The sequence below is a fragment of the Schistocerca piceifrons genome, chromosome 2 (genome assembly GCF_021461385.2).
Source record: "Schistocerca piceifrons isolate TAMUIC-IGC-003096 chromosome 2, iqSchPice1.1, whole genome shotgun sequence".
In the NCBI taxonomy this organism is placed as follows: Eukaryota; Metazoa; Arthropoda; class Insecta; order Orthoptera; family Acrididae; genus Schistocerca; species Schistocerca piceifrons.
Window position 1 is genome coordinate 782,155,206 of NC_060139.1, and position 22,347 is coordinate 782,177,552.

At 43.0% G+C, this 22,347-nt stretch overlaps 1 protein-coding gene across 1 annotated transcript in view; it reads left to right on the forward strand.

The window, feature by feature from the left end:
- The window catches only part of LOC124775845 (kelch-like protein 10), an 88,267-nt gene that overhangs the window by 13,664 nt on the left and 52,256 nt on the right, over positions 1–22,347 (forward strand). The window contains exons 2-3 of the mRNA XM_047250680.1: positions 5,312–5,569; positions 21,976–22,227. Coding sequence (XP_047106636.1) covers positions 5,312–5,569; positions 21,976–22,227 — 510 coding nt within the window. The remainder of the gene's footprint in view (positions 1–5,311; positions 5,570–21,975; positions 22,228–22,347) is intronic.

Genomic DNA, 22,347 nt, shown 5'->3' on the forward strand with positions numbered 1-22,347 from the left:
AACATTTTACAAAAAAATATGTTGTTAGAAATAAGCAGTATCAATTGACCCACTGACCAATTAGTTCGTGGTTTAATAAAAATACCTACAAAATCTAAATATCATTTAGCTTTTGTCATTTGAGAAATGAAAGTGTTCAAAGAAACTTCTTTTTCGTTCTGTGGTTTAATTAGGCACTAATATTGATATTAGAGTATGTTCGGGGGACGGGGGTTCGAGCTAATATCTGATTGCTCTCGGAAGTGTTGGGAACCAGAGATCCAAAACAGATTTTGACACGTCCTTATTCACCCCAAAGACCAATGAATGGACAAAATAACAAGATTAACGCTGCTGTGTCTGTATTTTTTTATCTTATTAAAGCATGAGCTAGGTCCCAAATCTAATTATAAGTTTAAAGTTAAGCGCAAGACCTATAATCCCATGTTATTTTGACTCTCATGTTTCTTTTTAAAATTGTCAATTTTTTCTTTTCAAGTAGCAGACTGTTCTATTCACCCCATTTTACGGTAACTCCAGACGAGCTTGTAGAAGTAAGAGACGACTTTGACTATTGTCTGAATCTCTGCTGTCCGTTCGGGAGACGACTTATTTAACTTCCGTGAAAATACTAAATGATACGCAAAAGTAAAGCGACTCCTACTCCCCAGTGGACGATTGAGCTTCTCTACTCCTCTGCTTTTCGGACTTGTGATTTGATGACAAAGCATATCTAAAGCAAAAAATTAATCTTAAGTAACGCGACACGTATTGCAAGTAAACTGGCGGACCTCTGACAGGGAGGAAGTCTTACCCTTCAGCCTGACACGGCAATTGTACTTTCCCTTCCGTAGCGATGTTGGACTGCAGCTTTCCTTCCTTTCCTTACTCCAAAAGACACTCGACACAGCTGCACGCTGCCATTTAATGAACAAAATACGAGTTTATCGAGTATTGGACAAGATTAGTGAATGGATTTTCGACTTAAGAGGAGGTAGAGCTCAAACCTTTATTCTGAACGGGGCGAAATGTAATGGTAATTTAGAGAGTTCGGTAGGGGTGCTATAGCATATATAGGTGTAGCATATATATAGTTTACGATATACGTAAATGATCTTGTGGGTAGGTTTGGAAGCTCCATGAGGCTGTTCTTTTTAGGAAAAATGCAATATCAGAAGACTATAGAGAAATACAAGAAGAGCTGTATAGGATCTATCATTGGTGCATGGGCTGACAGTTGATCCTGAACGTAAATAATTGTAACTTATTGCGCACATATAGGCGAAAAGGTTCCTCACTGTTCGATTACGTTATTGATTATTGAGAAGCGTAGACTAAATGTAGTTTAAATTCAAAGAAATACTGTCGACGGCAAATGAGATGTGTATCAAATAAACTAATACCAGATGGTCTGACCCCCCTAAGGTACACAAAACAGGTCAAAATTCTATTGCAGACGCAACGAAAAACATGCCAAATTTCAAAGAACGCAAAAAAACCCAAGATAGGCAAAGGTTTACAATTAGTACCCTCACTGCGCGATAACAATGGCGATGTTACGCATAATAGAGATATTAAAACAGAGTTTTAAACACAGTTTTTCGAAATTCCTTCACCAAAAAAGGTGAAATAAATATTCTTGAATTCGAATCAAGAACAACTGCCAGCACGAGTAACTTAGAAGCAGATATCCTCTGTGCAGCAAAGCAGTTTGTACCCAGTAAAGTCAGGGCCTCCGGTCCAGACTATATACCAGTCAGGTTCCTTTCAGAGAATGCTGATACAATAGCTCCATACTTGGCAATCATACACGAGTGCCGGCTCGTCGAAAGATCCGTACCCAAAGACTGGAAAGATGTTCAAGTCACACCAATACCGAAGAAAGGAAGTAGGAGTAATCCGCTGAATTGCAGACCATTATCGCTAACGTCGATATGGATTTTTGAACATATACTGTGTACGAATACTACAGGTTACCCCGAAAAGAACGATTTACTGGTAAAAAGCCGACACGGATTCAGAAAATATCTTTCTTGTGAAACACAAGTAGCTCTTTATTGTCACGAAGTAATGAGTGCTATCGACAGGGCATGTCAAATTGATTCTACATCTTAGATTTCCAGAAGGCTTTTGATACCGTGCCTCACAAGCGACTTCTAATCAAATTGCGTGCCTATGGAGTGTAGTCTCAGTTGTAAGGCTGGATTCGTGATTTCCCGTCAGAAATATCACAGATCGTACTAACTGACCGAAAGTCATCGAGTAAAACAGAAGTAGTATCTGGAGTTCCGTGAGAATGTGTTAAACGCCGCCGGCCGTTGTGGCCGAGCGTTTCTAGGCACTTCAGTCCGGAGCCGCGCTGCTGCTACGGTCGCAGGTTCGAATCCTGCCTCGGGTATGGATGTGTGTGATGTTTTTAGGTTAGTTAGGTTTAAGTAGTTCTAAGCCTATGGGACTGATGACCTCAGATGTTAAGTCCCACAGTGCTCAGAGCCATTTGGACCATTTTTTGTTATACGCCCTCTGCTGTTCCCGATCTATATAAACGGTTTAGGAGACAATCTGAGCAGCCCTCTTAGACTGTCTGCAGATGATGTCATTTACCGCCTTATAAACTCATCAGATGATAAAAAGAAATTGCAAAACGATTTATACAAAATATCTGTATGGTGCGAAAAGCGGCAGTTGACGCTAAATAATGAAAAGTGTGAAGTAATCCACATGAGTGCTAAAAGGAATCCGTTACATTTCGGTTACTGGATCAAACACACAAATCTAAGGGCTGTAAATTCAACTAAATACTTGGAGATTACAGTTACGAGTAACTTGAACTAGAAACATCACGCAGATAATGTTGTGAGGGAAGTAAACCACAGACTGCGATTTACTGGCGGAACACTTAGAAAATTCAACAACAGGTCTACTAAGAGACTGTTCACATTACGCTTGTCCAACCTTTTCTGGAGTACTGCTGTACGGTGTGATATCCGCATAAGATAGAAGTGACGGAGGACATCGAAAAAGTGCAAAGAAGGGCAGCTCGTTTACTCTTATCGTGAAATAGGGGGGAGGAGGGTGCCGCGGACAGGATATGTGAATCGGGGTGGCAATCATTAAGGTTGGCTGGTGATTTTTTTGGGGGGGGGGGAGGGGAGGGGAGGTGGACCAAACAGCGAGGTTATCGGTCCCAGTGGATTAGGAAGTCGGCTGTTCACTTTCAGAGGAACCATTCCGACATTTGCCTGAAGGATTTAGGGAAATTCCTGAAAAGCTAAATCAGGAAGACAGTACATGGGTTAGAATGCGAGTCCAATAGGCTAATAACTGCGCCACCTTGCTCGGTAATCGTTAAGGCAAAGGCGATTTTCGTTGCGGCAGGATCTTCTCATGAAATTTCAGTCATGTACTTTGCCCTCAGAATGTTAAAATGTTTCGTTGGTGCCCACCTACATAGGGAGGAATGATTATCACAATAAACTAAGCGAAATTAGAGCTCGCATGGAAAGATTTAAGTGTTCGTTTTTTCCGCACGCTGTTGGAGTGTGGAGCGGTAGAGAAATAGCTTGAAGGTGGTCCGATGAAACTTTTCTCTGGCCCCTAATTGTGAATTGCAGAGTAATCTTGTAGATGCAAGTGTAGACGAAGATGAACCGTAAAATACGTACGAGTAAGTCTGGAGAAGCCCGAAGTGCCCCAAGATTGTATGTGCAAGCAGCTAAAAGATATACCCTTGTAAAATGAGATGGTTCATTCCAAAATAAAAATTTTATAGTCCTATGCAAGGCTATTAGGAAACACTATCTTCATTATATAGAAGATATAGTCTCTGAAATACGGTGATTCTTTTCCTGTTGTTTTCAGTCGGCCCTTCAGAGTCACTGAAAGGTCCTTTATGTAGGCCAAGAACTATAGCAGATACAATATCAACCACTGTGGGACTTTCGTTACTCCATTCTGAGTTCGTCTCCGCAGTTAAGTCAATATACACTGCGGTGACAAAAGTGAATGGGGTAGGATACGCACACACACAGATGGCGACAGTATCGCGTACACGACGTATAAAAGGGCAGTGCATTGACGGAGCCGTCATTTGCACTCAGGTGATTTGTGTGAAAAGGTTTCCGGCTGTATTATGGACGCTCGACAGGAACTAAGACTTTGAACGCAGAATAGTATTTGGAGCTAGACACATGGGACATTCTCTTTCGGAAATAATTAGGGAATTCGATATTCCGAGAACCACAGTGTCAAGAGCGCGCCAAGTGTATCAAATTTCAGGCGTTATTTCGCCGGCCGCTGTGACCGAGCGGTTCTAGGCGCTTCAGCCCGGAACCGCGCTTCTGCCACAGTCGCAAGTTCGAATCCTGCCTCGAGCATGGATGTGTGTGATGTCCTTAGGTTAGTTAGGTTTAAGTTGTTCTAAGTCTAGTGGACTGTTGCCCTCAGATGTTAAGTCCCACAACGCTTAGAGCCATTTGAACCATTGAGGCGTTACTTCTCACCACGAACAATGCAGTAGCTGATGGCCTTCACTTAACGACCGAGATAACAGGCGTTTGCGTAGAGTTGTCAGTGCCAACAGACAAGACTGCTTGAAATAACCACAGAAATCAATATGGGACGTCCGCAGAACGTATCCGTTAGAAAAGCGCGGCGAAATTTTGCCTGCAACGCCTCTCCTGGGTTCGTGACCACATCAATTGGGCCCTAAGTGGCTGCAAACTCTCCGCATCGTCAGATTAGTCCGATTTCAGTCGGTAAGAGCTGATGGTAGGGTTCGAGTGTGGCGCAACCCCACGAAGCCATGGATCCAAGATCTCAACAAGGTAATGTGCGAGCCGGTGGTGGCTCCATAATAGTGTGGGCTGTGTGGGACTGGTTCCTCTGATCCAACTGGACCGACCTCTGAGTGGAAATGGTTATGTTCTGCTACTTGGAGCCGATTTGCAGCCATTCATGGATTTCACGTTCCCAAACAAGATGGAATTTTTATGGATGACAAGGCGCTGTGCCACCAGAGCACAGTTGTTCGCGATTCGTTTGAAGAAAATTGTGAACATTTCGAGAGAACGATTAGGCCGCCGAGATCACTCTACATGAATCCCATCGAACATTTATAGGACGTAATGGAGAGGTCAGTTCGTGCACAAAATCCTGCACCGGAAACGCTTTCGCAATTACGTACAGCTATAGGGGCAGCATGGCTCAATATTTCTGCATGAGACTTCCAGCGAGTTGTTGGGTCCATAGCACGTCGAGTTGTTGCACTAGGCCGGGCAAAAGGAGGTGCGGCACGGTATTAGGAGGTATCCCATGACTTTTGTCACCTCAGTGTGGGGCTGAGAGAAAAGTTGACGCGGCTGCTGAGGTTTTTACCGAAGTTTGGGCGTGAACATCAGCAGGAACTCGAGCCAGAGGAGCGCGGACGGCTGCTGAGGACGGGGCCGCACTTGTTGAACGCCAGGCGGGCGCTCGCGCTGTCCGATCTGTACCGGCGGCAGCTGCTGTGCGACGCCGTCGTCCGACTCGCTGACGGCGGATTCTTCTTGGTGCATCGCGTCGTCCTCTCTACCTGCAGCATGTACTTCAGGTGCGTACCTACAACAGTGCACACTTTAAGAAAAAGGGACTGAATATACACTACTGGCCATTAAAATTGCTACATCACGAAGATGACGTGCTACAGACGCGAAATTTAACCGACAGGAAGAAGATGCTGTGATATGCAAATGATTAGATTTTCAGAGCATTCACACAAGGTTGGCACCGGTGGCGACACCTACAACGTGCTGACATGACGAAAGTTTCCAACCGATTTCTCATACACAAACAGCAGTTGACCGGCGTTGTCTGATGAAAACGTTGTTGTGATGTTTCGTGTAAGGAGGAGAAATGCGCACCATCACGTTTCGGACTTTGATAAAGGTCGGATTGTAGCCTATCGCGATTGCGGTTCATCGTATCGTGACATTGCTGCTCGCGTTGGTCGAGTTCCAATGACTGTTAGCAGAATATGGAATCGGTGGGTTCAGGAGGGTAATACGGAACGCCGTGCTGGATCCCAATGGCCTCGTATCACTAGCAGTCGAGATGACAGGCACCTTATCTGCATGGCTGTAACCGATCGTGCAGCCACGTCTCGATCCCTGAGTCAAAAGATGGGGACGTTTGCAAGACATAACCATCTGCACGAACAGTTCGACGACGTTTGCAGCAGCATGGACTATCAGCTCGGAGACCATGGCTGCGGTTACCCTTGACGCTGCACCACAGACAGGAGCGCCTTCGATGGTGTACTCAACGATCAACCTGGGTGCACGAATGGCGAAACGTCATTTTTTCGGATGACTCCAGGTTATGTTTACAGCATCATGATGGTCACGTCCGTGTTTGGCGACATCGTGGTGAACGCACATTGGAAGCGTGTATTCGTCATCGGCATACTGGCATATCACCCGGCGTGATGGTATGGGTTGCCATTGGTTACACGTCTTGGTCACCTCTTGTTCGCATTGACGGCACTTTGAACAGTGGACGTTGCATTTCAGATGTGTTACGACCCGTGGCTCTACCCTTCATTCGATCCCTGTGAATACCTACATTTCAGCAGGATAATGCACGACAGCATGCTGCAGGTCCTGTACGGACCTTTGTGGATACAGAAAATGTTCGACTGCTGCTCTGGCCAGCACATTCTCCAGATCTCTCACCAATTAAAAATGTCTGGTCAATGGTGGCCGAGCAACTAGGTCGTCACAATACGCCAGCCACTACTCTTGACGAACTGTGGTATCGTGTTGAAGCTGCATGGGCAGCTGTACCTGTACACGCCATCCAAGCTCTGTTTGACTCAATGCCCAGGCGTATCAAGGCCGTTATTACGGCCAGAGGTGGTTGTTCTGGGTACTGATTTCTCAGGATCTACGCACCCAAATTGCGTGAAAATGTAATCACATGTCAGTTCTAGTATAATATATTTGTCCAATGAATACCCGTTTATCATCTGCATTTCTGCTTGGTGTAGCAATTTTAATGGCCAGTGGTGTACGTACCTTGTAAAGAAATGGAGCAAATAACTAAAAAGTCAACCAGTCAGTTTGGTGCCATGTGTTTCGGTTGCGATGAAAATTGGTGTTAGGTGTGGATGCCAGAGAGGAAAGCAGCCGGCCTGGCTTGGCGAAGATTTGGAGAAAAACAATAGACCTTGGATGTGTCGGAATGTGACACGGTGGCTTTTGACGACAGGGTGGCACCAGGCTATAAAGTTTGTAGGCCACCTGCAGTACAGAGGCAGTGGTCTACCCAACCTTGCACGTCTAAAAATTACTGGAGACCATCGAAAAACGTTGCAATGAATCACAACGCTGCATTTAAGTTATATATATCCTGTTTCCTATTTCAAGACATATCAGCAAAGATGGTCAGTCTCACACCACCTCATCTTGGAAGATTAAATACTTTTTTTCGAGCAACAGATACTATAAAATGATACTACAAGCTAAACTACTGTGATGGGAGGCACTGTCATCTGGCTGGATTGTACAAACACTCGTTGAGTGAACCAGTCTGGGTCCTAATTAGCAATGGATGCACAAGACTTCTTCAGAAACATACTTGACTTATACACTATACAATCACCCATTACAGTAAATTTAGCAATATTTCCACTTCCTTGAACTTACATCCATAACATATCGGTAGGACATAGTTTACACGCGCATCTTTAATGAATACACAGTGGCTTATCGACAGCAACAGATGGATTAGAGGAGACAGAATACGACCACATCCTGTGGCTGAGAGGTTGTAGGCGCTTCAGTCTGGAACTGCGCGAACGCTACGGTCGCAGGTTCGAATCCTGCCTCGGGCATGGATGTGTGTGATGTCCTTAGGTTAGTTAGGTTTGAGTAGTTCTATGTTCTAGAGGACTGATGACCACAGCAGTTAAGTCCCATAGTGCTCAGAGCCATTTGAGCCAACTAAATTCAAACATTCAGTGACTCCATACAAAGATGTAGAAACGCACTGGGTATATGGATTTCACAATACCATGTGGGTTTTCCCATGAGCGTCGATAGTTATTAAGTGTTTTACCGACTGCACCCAGTGTAAACGCAGCGTTACTAGTAGCCTAGTATTAACGGAAATACATCGTCATTAGTGTTTAACAAGTGACACCATTCAAGTCGCACAGCACTGTAACTGTTGCGAATTTGTTTCAGAGCTGTAGGTCAAATGGGTACAAGCTTTCTGGAATGTGCAGTATTTAGAGCGTCTATGGGTTTTATGGAAAAGTTACTTGTCTTTTGTCAAATGCAGTCGCAATTGCTCATATTCACACAGTTGCAGCACACTGCCCACTGCGAATTAAAAAGTCGCGGACAGATGCTTAAATTCACGTCTGGCCATCAAGCTTAAGATTTTATTCAAGGGAAGCCCTCTTCTTCTTCAACGGCATAGTTGAATGGCAGCGAAAATATTGAGATGACACACGTTCGGAGTGAAAAGGATAGACAGCCAACGTAGGAAGCATGCACCTCTACTGTAAAAGGAACATGAATTGGGCTCTTTTGGAAATTATTTCTGTCTCCTGTGGAAGATTGGCCTTCCCTCTGGAAATCCACATGTTCCGAAATTAATAAATCAAGCCAAAAGTCTTTGAAATACAGAAATGAGTGTCCTTTGATTTTAGTATTTGGTAGCAGCAATTCCAATTAAGACAAGTGGTGACAGGTGTAGGTATTACTGAATCCCACGTTTTATAAGTCATGTGTTCAAAACATTGACCAAATTTGTTTACAGAAGTACGGAAAGACCGGTAGACACCAGCCTCAGGAGGGGTTCCAGAGAAATGTAAGAACTCACTGAACAATACTGAATTGCCACTTACCTCAAAAGACAGACTGAAGAAAAACAAACATATATTTAAAGCTTTTGCAAATTTAGAGAATATTTTTGGCGATATTACTGGAATACACTTTTTGAAATTCTGGAGCTAGAGGGACAAAATGCAGGGAAGGACGTGTTATCTACAACGTGTACAGCAACCAGATTGCAGTTGTAGGAGTCGAAGGACGTGAAAGAGAAGCAGTAGTTGCGAAGGAGGTGACATGTTTTTAATTTGGAAAGTGGGCTATAGTTCAGCGATCAGAAATAAGAACTTTGTGGTTTCCCGATGACATAATTCTGTTAGAGGTGGTGAAGATCCTAACAGAGCAGTTCAATGAAATAGATAGCCTCTTGAAAAGAGGTTATAAGATAAACATCAAGAAAAGTAAAAAAAAGAAGGGGGTAATTGAATACAGTAGAATTAAGTCGCAATCCGGAGAGAAATGGGTTAGGAAATGTGACACTTAAAATAGCCAATTTCGCTGTTTTAGCAGAAAGATAACTAATGATGGCCGAAAAGAATAGAAAACTTAGACTGGCAATAGCAAGAAAAGCCTTTCTAAACAGAATTTTTTTTAACATTGCATATAAATTTAAGTGCGAGGAAGTATTTTGCGATGGAATTTGCCTGGAGTGTAACCATGTACGGAAACTAAACGTGTATGATAAGCAGTTCAGACGAGAAAAAACAGAAGCTTTTGAATTATGGTTCTACAGAAAAATGATGAGGATTAGATGGGTAGATTGAATAACTAACGAGGAGGTCCAGTATCTTATTCGAGAGAACAACTTCACTAAAAGCAGTGATCAGTTAATAGGGTACATCCTGAAGCATCAAGGAATTAACTTTATCGTTTGTTTTGGTTTAGCCACGTTCCAACATATACAGTCAAGACACTTCTGCTCATCTTTGTTCTAAATAGCCGGCCGAGGTGGCCGAGCGGTTCTAGGCGCTACAGTCTGGAACCGCGCGACCGCTACGGTCGCAGGCTCGAATCCTGCCTCGGACATGGATGTGTGTGATGTCCTTAGGTTAGTTAGGTTTAAGTAGTTCTAAGTTCTAAGGGACTAATGATCTCAGAAGTTAAGTCTCATAGTTCTCAGAGCCATTTCTTTGTTCTAAATAACGACAGTAGAGCTCCAAGCGGACAGGAAGCTGCCCTTTTGGATACGATAGAAAATGATTGCGAATAGTGTTGTTTATATTAATGTATAACATAATTTTTACAAATTAGAGCATGTGAAGTGTAATAAATAGCGGCAATAACAAAAGAAAGCACACCACATTAATCTTCATTAGGTTCACCAAGGACGCTGAGAGGACACTGCAGGACAGTTTATTTTACGATTCTCTTCTAACATGCAATTTGTTAAAGAATGTCGTCTTTTTAAATAACAAAAAAAGTCTAGTAAACAGTAGAACAGCTGACCTTTTACAGAAAGACATCGTGTATCTACACAATAATGTGAAATTTTCTTCGCTATACTTCCACCCAAATCAGTGAATGTGAATCGTAGGGCACCTGTATGGAATAAGATACCTACACTCATGTAAAAAAAAAAAAAAAAAAAAAAAAAAAAAAAAAAAAAAAAAAAAAAAAAAAAACAGAACACCTTGAAAGACTAGAGACAGGACGTTCATATTTACAGGACATGTATGTTGTGCAGAAATGAGTAGCATTTGAACCATGTCGGTCCACGGGTTCAAGGTCGTCATCGATATCACTGGGCGACACAACCTACGGGTACAATGTGCCTGCGGATCTGGTTGTCGCCATAAACCAAAGCTAATCGATCAGTGTGACTAGAGCAGACGTGCAGGATGCCTCGCAGATGTATGCGCGAACCGTACCGTCAAATCAGAGAGTTTGAAAGTGTGAGAGAATGTGGTGCATCCATCCGGGAAATTGCTGCTCGTGTGTGACGAAGTGTTTTGGCAGTGCAACGGGTGTGTGCAGAATGGTTCACGGAACGCTGTAGAACACGACGAGATGGGTCAGGTCGCACCACCCAGACCACTCCCCGAGAGATCGACACCTCATCCGAATTGCACTGCAGGACAGATCTGCGTCCGCCTCGGCTCTGACGCAACACTAGAACTGCGTAACACATCGTACACTATCAGGAGTGACAGTCCGTCGCCGTTTATTATGCCTCGTCTTATGCACGCTTCGTCCACTTCTCCGCTTACCATTGATGAATGTGCAGAAATATGCTAGACAGCAATGGTGTATGGAACGACGTCCCTGGGGACAGTAATGGCACCAGATAGTGTTTTCGAACGAATCCAGGGTCTTTTTGTTTGAAAATGATGGCCGCAATTTGGTTCGCCGCAGACAGGAGGAGTGCCATCGCAGTGACGGCATTCGCACAAGACATAAAGCCCCAACTCAAGGCCTTATTGTGTGGGGTACTGTTGGGTACAACCACAAATCACAACTGATGCGTCTCCAGGCCACTGTGACCAGTGTGACCTACGTGAATGACATCCTGCGACCCCTGGCCATACCCTTTCTGCACAACATCCAGATGCCATTTTTCAGCAAGACAATGCACAACTGCACTTTGGTGCATGTGCCTTCTTGGGCCGCGTGGAGTGGCTGCGCGGTTAGAAGTGCCTTGTCAGGGGTTCCGCGACGCCTCCCGCCGGAGGTTCGAGTCCTCCCTCGGGCATAGGTGTGTGTGTTGTTCTTAGCGTAATTTAGTTTAAGTAGTGTGTAAGTGTAGGGACCGATGACCTCGGCAGTTTGGTCTCTTAGGAATTCACATACATTTCAATAAAATTTGCCTTCTTGGTGTCACAGGACGTCAGCCTTTTGCCATGACCCACCAGATCACCAGACTTGTCACCAATCAAAAAAGTGTGGAATATGGTGGAACGATGGGAGCAGCACTGGGACCCAATGCCCACCACCACAAATGAACTCTGGAATCAGGTGAAAGCAACATGGACAGCATGGATGGCTATACAACAGGACTCAATTCGCCGCCTCATAAGCGTCGATGCACTGACGCATGGAACAAGTTACCACGGCCCACGGCGGATTCTGTGGCTACTAGGCAACAGGACACATGCTGAACCGGCGCAACTGAAATGCTAATCATTTCCGCATAACGTACTAATGTGTATGTCTGCGAATATGAAAGTCCTAACTCTCCTCGTACAAGGTCTTCTTGTTTTTTCTCAACACGAGTAGACATTTTTAACGTACCAAATAAGCAACCACAACCGTAACTGGCGCGAAAATACACAGCTGTGATATAAAATGTCAAGAGCAATTCAACTGTATGCCAATTCAGAAGCAACCAATTCCACATTTTGTTGCTACATCTGTTATATGGCAAGAATCTTCAACAGATTCGCTTCTGAAGCAAAATAATTACATTTACAAAAACACTTGTGGATTAGAAGGTCGAGTGAAGTGTAAGAATGTGCAAATCATTTAACTCCATAGAAAATAGTTACCTGTCAATGAAAATGCCTATCATACACATATCGACAGCCGAGGTGGCCGAGCGGTTCTAGGCGCTTCAGTCTGGAACCGCGCGACCGCTACGGTCGCAGGTTCGAATCCTGCATCGGGCATGGATGTGTGTGATGTCCTTAGGTTAGTTAGGTTTAAATAGTCCTAAGTTCTAGGGGACTGATGACCTCGGATGTTAAGTCTCATAGTGCTCAGAGCCATTTGAACCATTTGAGCGACCACACCAATTCGGATATCATTTAAAGTCTTGTAAGTGATGACTTCCCTGGGTGAGAAGCTTCCCAGTGCGGTAATTTCATGAGCATTATTCATATCTGCATGAACAACAGCTAGGGTAACTCAATTTTGACCACGACAAACAATTGAAGTTCACGCAAAATCAAACTTAACTCCACTTAAAATTACAGGACCAAAGGACCACGAGGAAAGAAACTTCTCATTCTGAGGTGTCGTCACTTATACGATATTAATGTTATCCAGGACTGTATGATCATATTCTACCTCCGCTAGTGCAACTGTTGCTGCCGATAATGAAATATGTATTCGTTCAAGACTGTAAATTGAGGTGTATGGCTTAAAGAACGTGGAGATATTGGTAAACGTACTGAAATGGGTGAGTGTACTGTACGTACATACAGATCACATTAAACAAGCAAGAGTTCGTAATGACAAAACATCGCTAGGGCTCTAGCTGACTGTCCTTTTCTTAGTTGTGTATTGCGTGATGAAATAAACATATTAATTTGTGACATAATATACACACAATTTAAAGATGAAACTTTCATATAATTTATGCCACCGCATATTACGAGGTCCAAGGTGCCTGCCTTGATACGGCACACTAATCTTGCCAAAAGGTGAGAAGTGTATTTGTGAGAAGTAAATGTTAGAAGTATATCTAATATATATATTATCTTTGGATCTATGTGATCTCGCCTAAGTTATAATTATGCGCTGATGCTGAAGAACAGTTGCAGATGTGCCACAACACATCAACACGTCGTGTAGATGGCATTCGGTTGAAATCGGAAATCGGTCACGTGATGTGCCTCGTTCGCTGTATGGTATGATCTTTGTCTTGACTCCAGAATGAGATTTTCACTCTGCAGTGGAATGTGCGCTGATATGAAACTTCCTGGCAGATTAAAACTGTGTGCCGGACCGAGACTCGAGCTCCGAACCTTTGCCTTGAGTTCAAATCTCGGTCCGGCACACAGTTTTAACCTGCCAGGAAGTTTCATATCAGCGCACACTGCGCTGCAGAGTTGAAAATCTCATTCTGGATACATCTCCCAGGCTGTGGTTAAGCCATGACTCCGCAATTTCCTTTCTTTCAGGAGTGCTAGTGCAAGGTTCGTAGGAGAGCTTCTGTAAAGTTTGGAAGGTAGAAGACGAGATACTGGCAGAATTAAAGCTATGAGGACGGGGCGTGACTCGTACTTGGGTAGCTCAGACGGTAGAGCACTTGCCGCGAAAAGCAAAGGTCCTGAGTTCGAGTCTCGGTCCGGCACAACACTTTTAATCAGCCAGGAAGTTTTTTGTCTTGACTGCCAAATTTACGTAAGCTTACTTAAGGATTCGATTGCAGCTAAATATTTGTGAGAGGCAAGACTATAAATATGACTGCTGCTCATTTCATTCGCAACAGTTTAACCCGTAATCTCAAATTCCTGTCCACCCACACCCTCGAAAATCGCGACATGTTCGGATAAACAGTCAAATATTTGTCACAAGAAAGAATATATATGTCATTTCTGATTGTTTCACTCGCAGCAATTTCATCTTTCGCTTTTTTAATCAGATTGAAGTAATGAAATGGAAGAAATTCATTACTCTTATGTTGCAGAACATAATACTGTCGCAGTAATGAGAGTCCCAGAATGTGTTACAAACACTAAGGTGAAAAAAATTAGCATGTACCAGAACGCATTGCTACTTCCTTCAACTCTCTAACTGTACGTCTCTAAGCGCATGAACACAGCGATCGCATACGACCTTGAGCAATAATAATGTTCATCTTAAATGCTCCTAGGACTTTTACATCCAGTGCGTCATTATCTGACATTTAACTATAACAAATCGTACCTAGTATGATGTGTTTTGTGATTAATCTTCATTGCGCCATTGCCTTGAAAAGGTGTACTACCATAATGCGCAAGTTATAATGTGGAAACAATGAAATACGATGAATCCAGTATGGTATCTTAAAAGCAGCGAGCGACGGACGTGATGTTGTGACAGATTTCCGATTTCAGCCGAGCCCCAGCCACCGATTTCCGATTTCAGCCAAACACCAGCCGCATGCCGCAACATTTTCAGATTTCGGTCACTCATACAACACACTGCCTAAGGAGTTTAAATTAGGAGGTGGTGTGGATAGGTATTATTTATTATATATATTTATGATACATATAGAGTACATTAAAGAAACAAGAGTCTATAAGGATGAAATATCTCTAGGACTTTGGTTTGAGTACAGTGGTGCTCAACATTATTTAGAAGTGGTATATCAATTACGTTGCTCCCTTGGCGTTGATTATCTCTGTCCCGGAGCAGTTCGTGGCCAAGCCATTTTAGTTTAAATTAGTGTGAGTTTTAAAAGATACTTCCTAAAAATAAATCAATAATATTTTGTAAGTAGGGCCTGACTATTGGATTAAAAGCTTATCTTGCCTTAACTTTCTTTATTTCGGATTAGGAGCCTGGTGGTGACATTGGCGTTTCTGTTAGTTCTTGCTGATTTCGCACATGCCCTTTGCAGAGTGTTGGATGTATCCGTTGTGCTACTGGGCGTCAGAGGCGAAAGAATAGGATGAGGGTCAGTTGTGCTTAAGCACAACAAAGCAGATCTCGGTCCGCTGGATTTCGCATGCTGAGGAACCTGCACACTCTAGCACAATATGCAACAGCATTTCAGACACTAATACCTCAGGCGACGTATAACAGTTAAATCAAGAGAAAACGGCAACAATAAACAGCAAAACAAAAACAAAAAAGACAAGAGTTGGTTGAAAGTTGTATGCTGTACACAGAGTGAATCACTTAAAAAGATACACCTTGAAATTTTAAAAAAATTTTTGGCTGTTATTCAGCAACCGTACGCTGTTTAATTTCAGAAACGTATGTACAGCCACATCGGTTGCACAAAATTTTTTCAGTTGACCACTGTTTCGACTGCGCTAGGACAAAAAGTAACATGGAATCACATCATAATTTAAAATGTCGTAGTTTATTCCTATGACATTTCTGTTTGACGAGAGCACCTTTGCTCAGACGTTTTAAACTATGGTGTGATTACATGTATTCCATGTAACTTTTTATTTTGATGAAGATTGCCCTAGTGCAGTCGAAACCGTGGGCAATTGACAGAATTTTGTGCAACCGAAGTGGCTGTACATGCGTTTCTGTAATTAAAGACACATCTCTTTCGCTTTGTGACCGGTTCAAGATATCGAAAAGAGGTTTTCGATGAGTGATAGTGGACAGACGCGTACTTAATTCTGGGTAGTAATCTTAACTCTTGTACGAGTTACTGAAAACAATATTTTCTCTTAATGGAACAATGTACTTTTTTAACGGCATTCCAAAGTTTTTGAAAACATGAGTGCAATGGCATAACGCTTGTTGGTGCTGGCGTTGAAACTCTTCATAAAAATACCTGAGAAATGAGCCACAATTGAATTAGGCAAGGCAGGCGGAATTGCCTATCGTGGTGTAAACGCCAGCGAGTGGGGTTCTCATTCCAGACTCCGCCGTTGTATCGAGTCTTACTACTCTGCAGTTCTTTCCGTTTCAGCTGTTCAGTTGAACACGCGTTTTGTGGCACCCCCGTTTCATTTTTGATTATTAAAGTTCGGAATAATCTAAAAACCTAACCTTTGACCTATGTGAGCGCGGCCTAATGGTTAAGGGGCATCGGTTTTGGCAGTTAATTTTGGCCGCTTAACAAATTATACTCAGGAAGTATGGGTTCTACTACAATCAAGGTCGTTTAAAGTTTGCACTGTGCAAAGTAAGATGCCGTCGTAAAACACAATGGGAGTCAGTCACTATCCTCGTCTTACACATTTACTAAGGTGTAGTCTCAACACAGGTGCAGTATATCGAAGTATCGCCACATGTTATTACAGCAATGCTCACACGTGGTCCACACTGCAGTCCATTACCCAGAGCGAACACGTATAATCGGCATTCCGTAATTTTATATTCACATTTTGGTAGAAACAAGTGTTTTTGTCACTAAGTTGTATAATTATAATGATTTACTGAGAGTCAGCCCATGTGATAGGGACACACTGAGCCGCTAGTACGTCTGCTCCTAACCTCCCACTGCACTAGACTTGGCCACTGTTTCTATGTTTCGATACAGTGCATCGATACGTGGAACTGTTTCAGTGTTTCGGAACGGCTGTGGTTCACTGTTTCGAAACAGTGGTGTTTCATTCCGCCCCTGTCTCGGATATCCGGACCAGATTCGATATCGAGACAGACACAGAAACTGTATCGTTGTTTCAAAATAAGGCTGTTTCAGTCCACCTGTGCTTGGAACGGACTGATTGTATCGAAACAGTTATGTTTCATTCCGCTCTGTGTCTGACGAGATTCGGGCTCGGCACAGGTACTGAAACACAACACACCACTTCGTGAAACACTTTCAAGAGTGTCGAAATCGTTTTGACAAGCAATAGCATGAAGCTTAAGATATCCGAAAATAAAGCTTCGTTTCTAGATGACTGTCCTATTCCGAAATGGCGTAACATTTGCTTTATAAACATTAACCAAACAATAAAACAACGCATACTATTCACATTCAAAATAATAAATATGTGAAAATCATTCAGTTAAATTACACTTTTTTTAATAACATACGTTTCTCTGTTCAAGTACAGTAATTATATTAAGAAACGCAAGTAGGCCTAGAACATTTTGAATAAAAAAAAGGCGTAGAGTGACAGTTATTATACATATACATAAATTTAATGTGGGTATAATTGCAAGCAATCTGTTTGACATATCACTGATAGTGTAATGGTGAACGGGAAGGGCTGGGAAGTATGGTGAATTTATAGTAACGGTTCGAAACACTTTGAAAGACAAAAATTTTTCTGTTGTATTTTGTTATTTATTCGAATTATTTGGCATTATTTGTGAGTCTGTAGTCACTGTGCCTATTATCCACAATGATTCCCTTTGTGTGCATGGGAATTAGCAGGATGGGTATATTCCCATACTAGCGGAATGTGGGAATCCCAGTACCATATCCGTTGTTTCTGCAGTTCGCTCCCACCTCCAGTTCCGTTCGTGGTGGTTCTTCTGTCTTCAGCTATGGCTGTCCTCAGCCAAGTATGATATGGCTGTCCTCAGCCAAGTATGAAAGTCACACGACACGAAAGCAGCGCATTTGCTGCATGAAATACGAAACTGCCAAGACGCCTAAGTGATAGTTTCATACTTTCTGCAATATGATTAGCGCTCTCGCACCTCATTTGTGTTTATATGGACATACCTATACAGTAGACATTCAAGATGATAAAATGTCTAGGTTTATTAGATTACAAAACACAAACTGTTTCACTGTTTCGAAACAGCGTATCGAAACATTACATTGTACTGTTTCATTTGTTTCGAAACAGTTACGTGTTTCAGTTTGCCCATCTCTACACTGCACCATCACAACGACACACACACACACTGAACCACAACAATCTCGCTGACTCGGCGCCCACGGCGCTCGACAATCGATCTTTTACCTAATCGCAACCTTTGTGAACAGATGATGATGATCTCTGAGTAAAACACCGAAAAATATTTTGGTCAGGAATAAATCAGGGGCAACAAACCCACTTATAAAAGAAGGAACATTAGAAAATGAAAATACTGTCTCCCATGGAAAACCAACAAACAGTTGGCATGTAAGTGTCATTTGCAGACGCACCGCTCATCCAAGATTTTACCTTATTCGTTGCTGTAGGCATTTCGAATACATCTAATTTTTAAATGATTTTATCATGCTTTCAGCTGTTAGAATTGTATGTTTTGACTGCAATTTCGGCATTAAGCCGTTTTGAAGCATACGATTTTGACGTACAGTTTTTGAAATTACAATTAAATCAATACCATTAGCTGCTGACGCGTTGATATACACCAACGGGGACAGTTGAAAATGTGTGCCCCGACCGGAACTCAACTTATAGTCCACACACTACACTCGTAGTGCCCTTGCCTTAACGATATTAAGATGGCATATTCATATCGTTAAGGCTAACCGGCCGATGACCTTCTTCAGTGTGGATGCACACGAATTGCCTGAACTCTTACGGGAGACGGTGTATTGTCTGCCGCGAGTAATGGGTATAATGGCAGGGGCACTACGAATGTAGTGTGTGGCTCTGTGCCTTCGGTGGTTCAGCTGGAGAGAGCGTCTGCCATGTAAGCAGGACATCCCGGGTTCGAGTCCTGGTCGGGGCACACATTTTCAACTGTCCCCGTTGGTGTATAGCAACGCCTGTCAGCAGCTAATGGTATTGATTTAATTGTAATTTCATTCTAGAGAGCTGCACGGTGACCAATGGCATCTGTTCTTTCGGACATAGACATATACGTTTATGTTAAGTTTGAAATTGGCTTGATGCTATGTTCAAATTAAAATCACAAAATAAAAATCTAACAGCTGAAAGCAAGATGATGTCGTTCAAAAGTTTTACAGAAGCTGTGGACCCGTCTCTAATTTTTAGTCTCATAGCAACAACATTGCACGGTAACGGGGAGGGGGGGGGGGAGGGTGCGGGGCGTGGGGAGGTTTCTCCCGACCGCAGTCCACAATTTATATAGTGCTTGGTCCTTCAAGCCACGAGGTTTACATGACTGCCTTTTTTGGTTAGATATTACATTTATTTATTTATTCAAATAAAAATGTTTCAGAGTTATGGGATACATCATTCGTTTGCGCGTACACACACACACACACACACACACACACACACACACACATATTCTTGTTGGCAAAGAAAATTCAATAATAATATCAGGCTGTTGTTCTTACAGTTCCATAGAAGTGCTAAAGTGCACCTGCCAACTACTGTCTCGATATTTTTTAAGTAAGAAAATGAAAACACAGAGTAATCGAACGGAATACAGCACCAATTATTCCACGATGACTACTACAGAACGCTAGTATTTCTTAATACAATCACCAGGGAGCAGCCGAATGAGGCTAGTCCGTGGTGGAAGAAGACTAGTGGCCTCACAAAGTACAATCAAGTTCAACTTTTTTAAGTAATCAAAGTGTCTTGTTTTAAAAAGTCATCTTATTATCTTTATATAGATGTACACTGCACTTTCACTTAAGGCTGAAGGACCTGTTATGGGAAAAAATATTTAGGAGAGGGGAACTTTGGGTTTTCTGTTGGCTTGTAGGGCGCGATATAAGCACAAGGGCTGCCCAAGGCTGTAATTGTAGAGATGAGGTTAGATGTTGGGGGGGGGGGGGGCAAAGGGAGTACTTGAGAGAGACAAATTTCTCAGTGTACTGTTACGCACACATTGGACATGTGTTTCATGCGCGGACATTCGATTACAGTGCAATAGCTTCAATAGTACGTGCTTAATTATGAATCGGTTCGGGTTTTCGACACTGGACAGAAGCAAAGACCACTAATCGAGCGTCAAAGGTAGGCATCTACATCTACATCGACATCTACATCCATACGCCGAAAGCCACCTGATGGTGTGTGGCGGAGGATACTTTGTATAGAAGTTTGGCCTGATGACGTCATCTGGTCCCTCTTGCAGTTTTTCTTTGGGTGTGTAATTTTCGCTTCATACATGAGAGGGGCACTGGGTTTTTCACGGCAGTCAGCAGTTTACCTCCCGAAGACCTTATTGTGAGAGCTTCTTCTTTTTTTTGTCATTGTAATTTAAATTCCCCACGGCAAACTGGAGAAATCACAGTGTTAATTTTGAGTTTAAAACAATAGGAAGGTAATAATTTTGTTGTTTAGACAATACAATTCTAAGATTTGAAAATTGTTGGTGATGCTGTGAGATAACTGTCGGTGGTGATGACTGTGAGCGCACATGTTCACGACGGAGATGAAAAGACGATTGCTATAATGGAGCAATGAAAAATCTGTAAGAGGCAATTTTCTTTTTACTGAGGTCGACGGGAGGGTCGGAGGTAGAAGGAAATTATGGATACACAAAGGTGAAGCTAGGGCGGGACGTGGCTACTACCTAGGGCTTCTAAGAAGGGTATATGTCGGGATGGACTTCATGGTTGGGGAGCGGAGGATGATTGAAAATCCGGAGAGGAGAGGCGGGGTAAGACAAGGAAGAGCATATGAGTGATATGGTGTAATGGTACAGCAAGGTATCTGGATTGGTAATTAGAGGGTAGAGTATTGGAAGATGGAAGTTTCCTCTTCGGTTAATGTACGGCGTTCAAAGGTGATCCAAAAAGAGAAGATGATATGGCAACTGGAGGAGTTGGAGTAAAATACGTGTTTGGAACGGTAAACGGGTTTTGAATGCGAGGTAACGTGAATGTCCCTCTAGGATTTCAAGGGGTTCCTAGAACTTGCAACGGATGAAGCCGATAGATATTTTTCCTTACTGCTTTTTCATCCCCCTCATCCCATATCGGCGGAGTGTGGTCTGTTAGCGGTACAAACCTGTCGCTCTTCAGCCAAAAGGTTTAAAATATACGTATAGTGAAAGAATATAAAGGACGAGACATTTTCATATGTTTTTAAAATTATCAAAAAATGAATTTCATTTATGCTCCTAATATAAAATTTAACTGCTGATTTTATTCGTTTTCTTAAATGAAAAACTGAAAGATAAAACAAAAATAATAAAAAGATTTTTAAAAGGCGTCGCAGATAGATTACGATCGTAAAATGAAGCATTGCACTTTTTGTTAAAGTTAAAGGATCTATTATGGGGAAAAATATTTAGGAGGGGGGGGGGGGGGTATTCTGTTGGGTTATAGTGTGCGGATATAACCAGAGGGATCCGTCTGGTTGTAACTATAGAAGGGGATAGACGTTGTGGTGTATACTGGGTAACAGAACGTGCGGGCAAGGCTGTAATATGATAAGGAAATGGATAGCGGATTTAAAGGGGGAAGGAGAACTCCTGGTGTGAGATGGGACAGGTAGAGAAGAGCTACAGTTAACAGGATGGCTAAATACCCGGTGGGGGGGGGGGGGGCGGTGGAGGTGGGGGGTATTTTGGGAGAGGACAACGAGTGTTTGTAGCTGTTGGGTTAGTTGAATGTGTTAGTGTGAGAGTGGCAGCGTACCAGGATTGGCCATTAGAGCGGAAAAAATAAACTTATAGCAGTCGAACTTGCGGCTAGTTTGCGATATGCTGAGGTATTCATTGTGAGAGGGGAGAGGTGGAAATTTCATGAGATGTCAAAGGATCCTGTGTTTTGTTCAGCCGTTTGGAGGTATAGAACGTTTGTGGAGTGGATATCCGTGCAATATTGGCATAGGAGAGACTAGATGTGACAGTTGGGAAAGCTCAAGATTAATAAGTGTGGCGATTGTATTCAAGCTGATGATGATCATGTGTGTGTATGCCTGCCTAGCGCTTCCAACTGTACGCCCCGCTGCCGCAGGACACTGTTCACCACAAAGCTACACACGGTCTGCAAGACGGACGTCCTGATCCCTGGTGTGACGACGGAGGAGATGAGGCTCATCTTGGACTACGCATACCTGCGCCCTCTGCCCCTGAACGAGGCGAACGTCTACCGCATGCTGGTCGTCGCCGACTACCTGTGCGTGACCGGCCTGCACGACCTCTGCACCGACTTGCTCATCAGCATGCTTTCTCCCAGTAACTGCATCCACATCATGCTCTTCGCTAGGTAATTTCAGCAGTAAGTCCTCTTGTTATAAGCACAACAGACAAAAGAAAAGCCATCGCAGTATTCAGGGCAAATCAACTAAAACTTGCACCGCAAATATTGCGGGAATGGAAAGTGCTA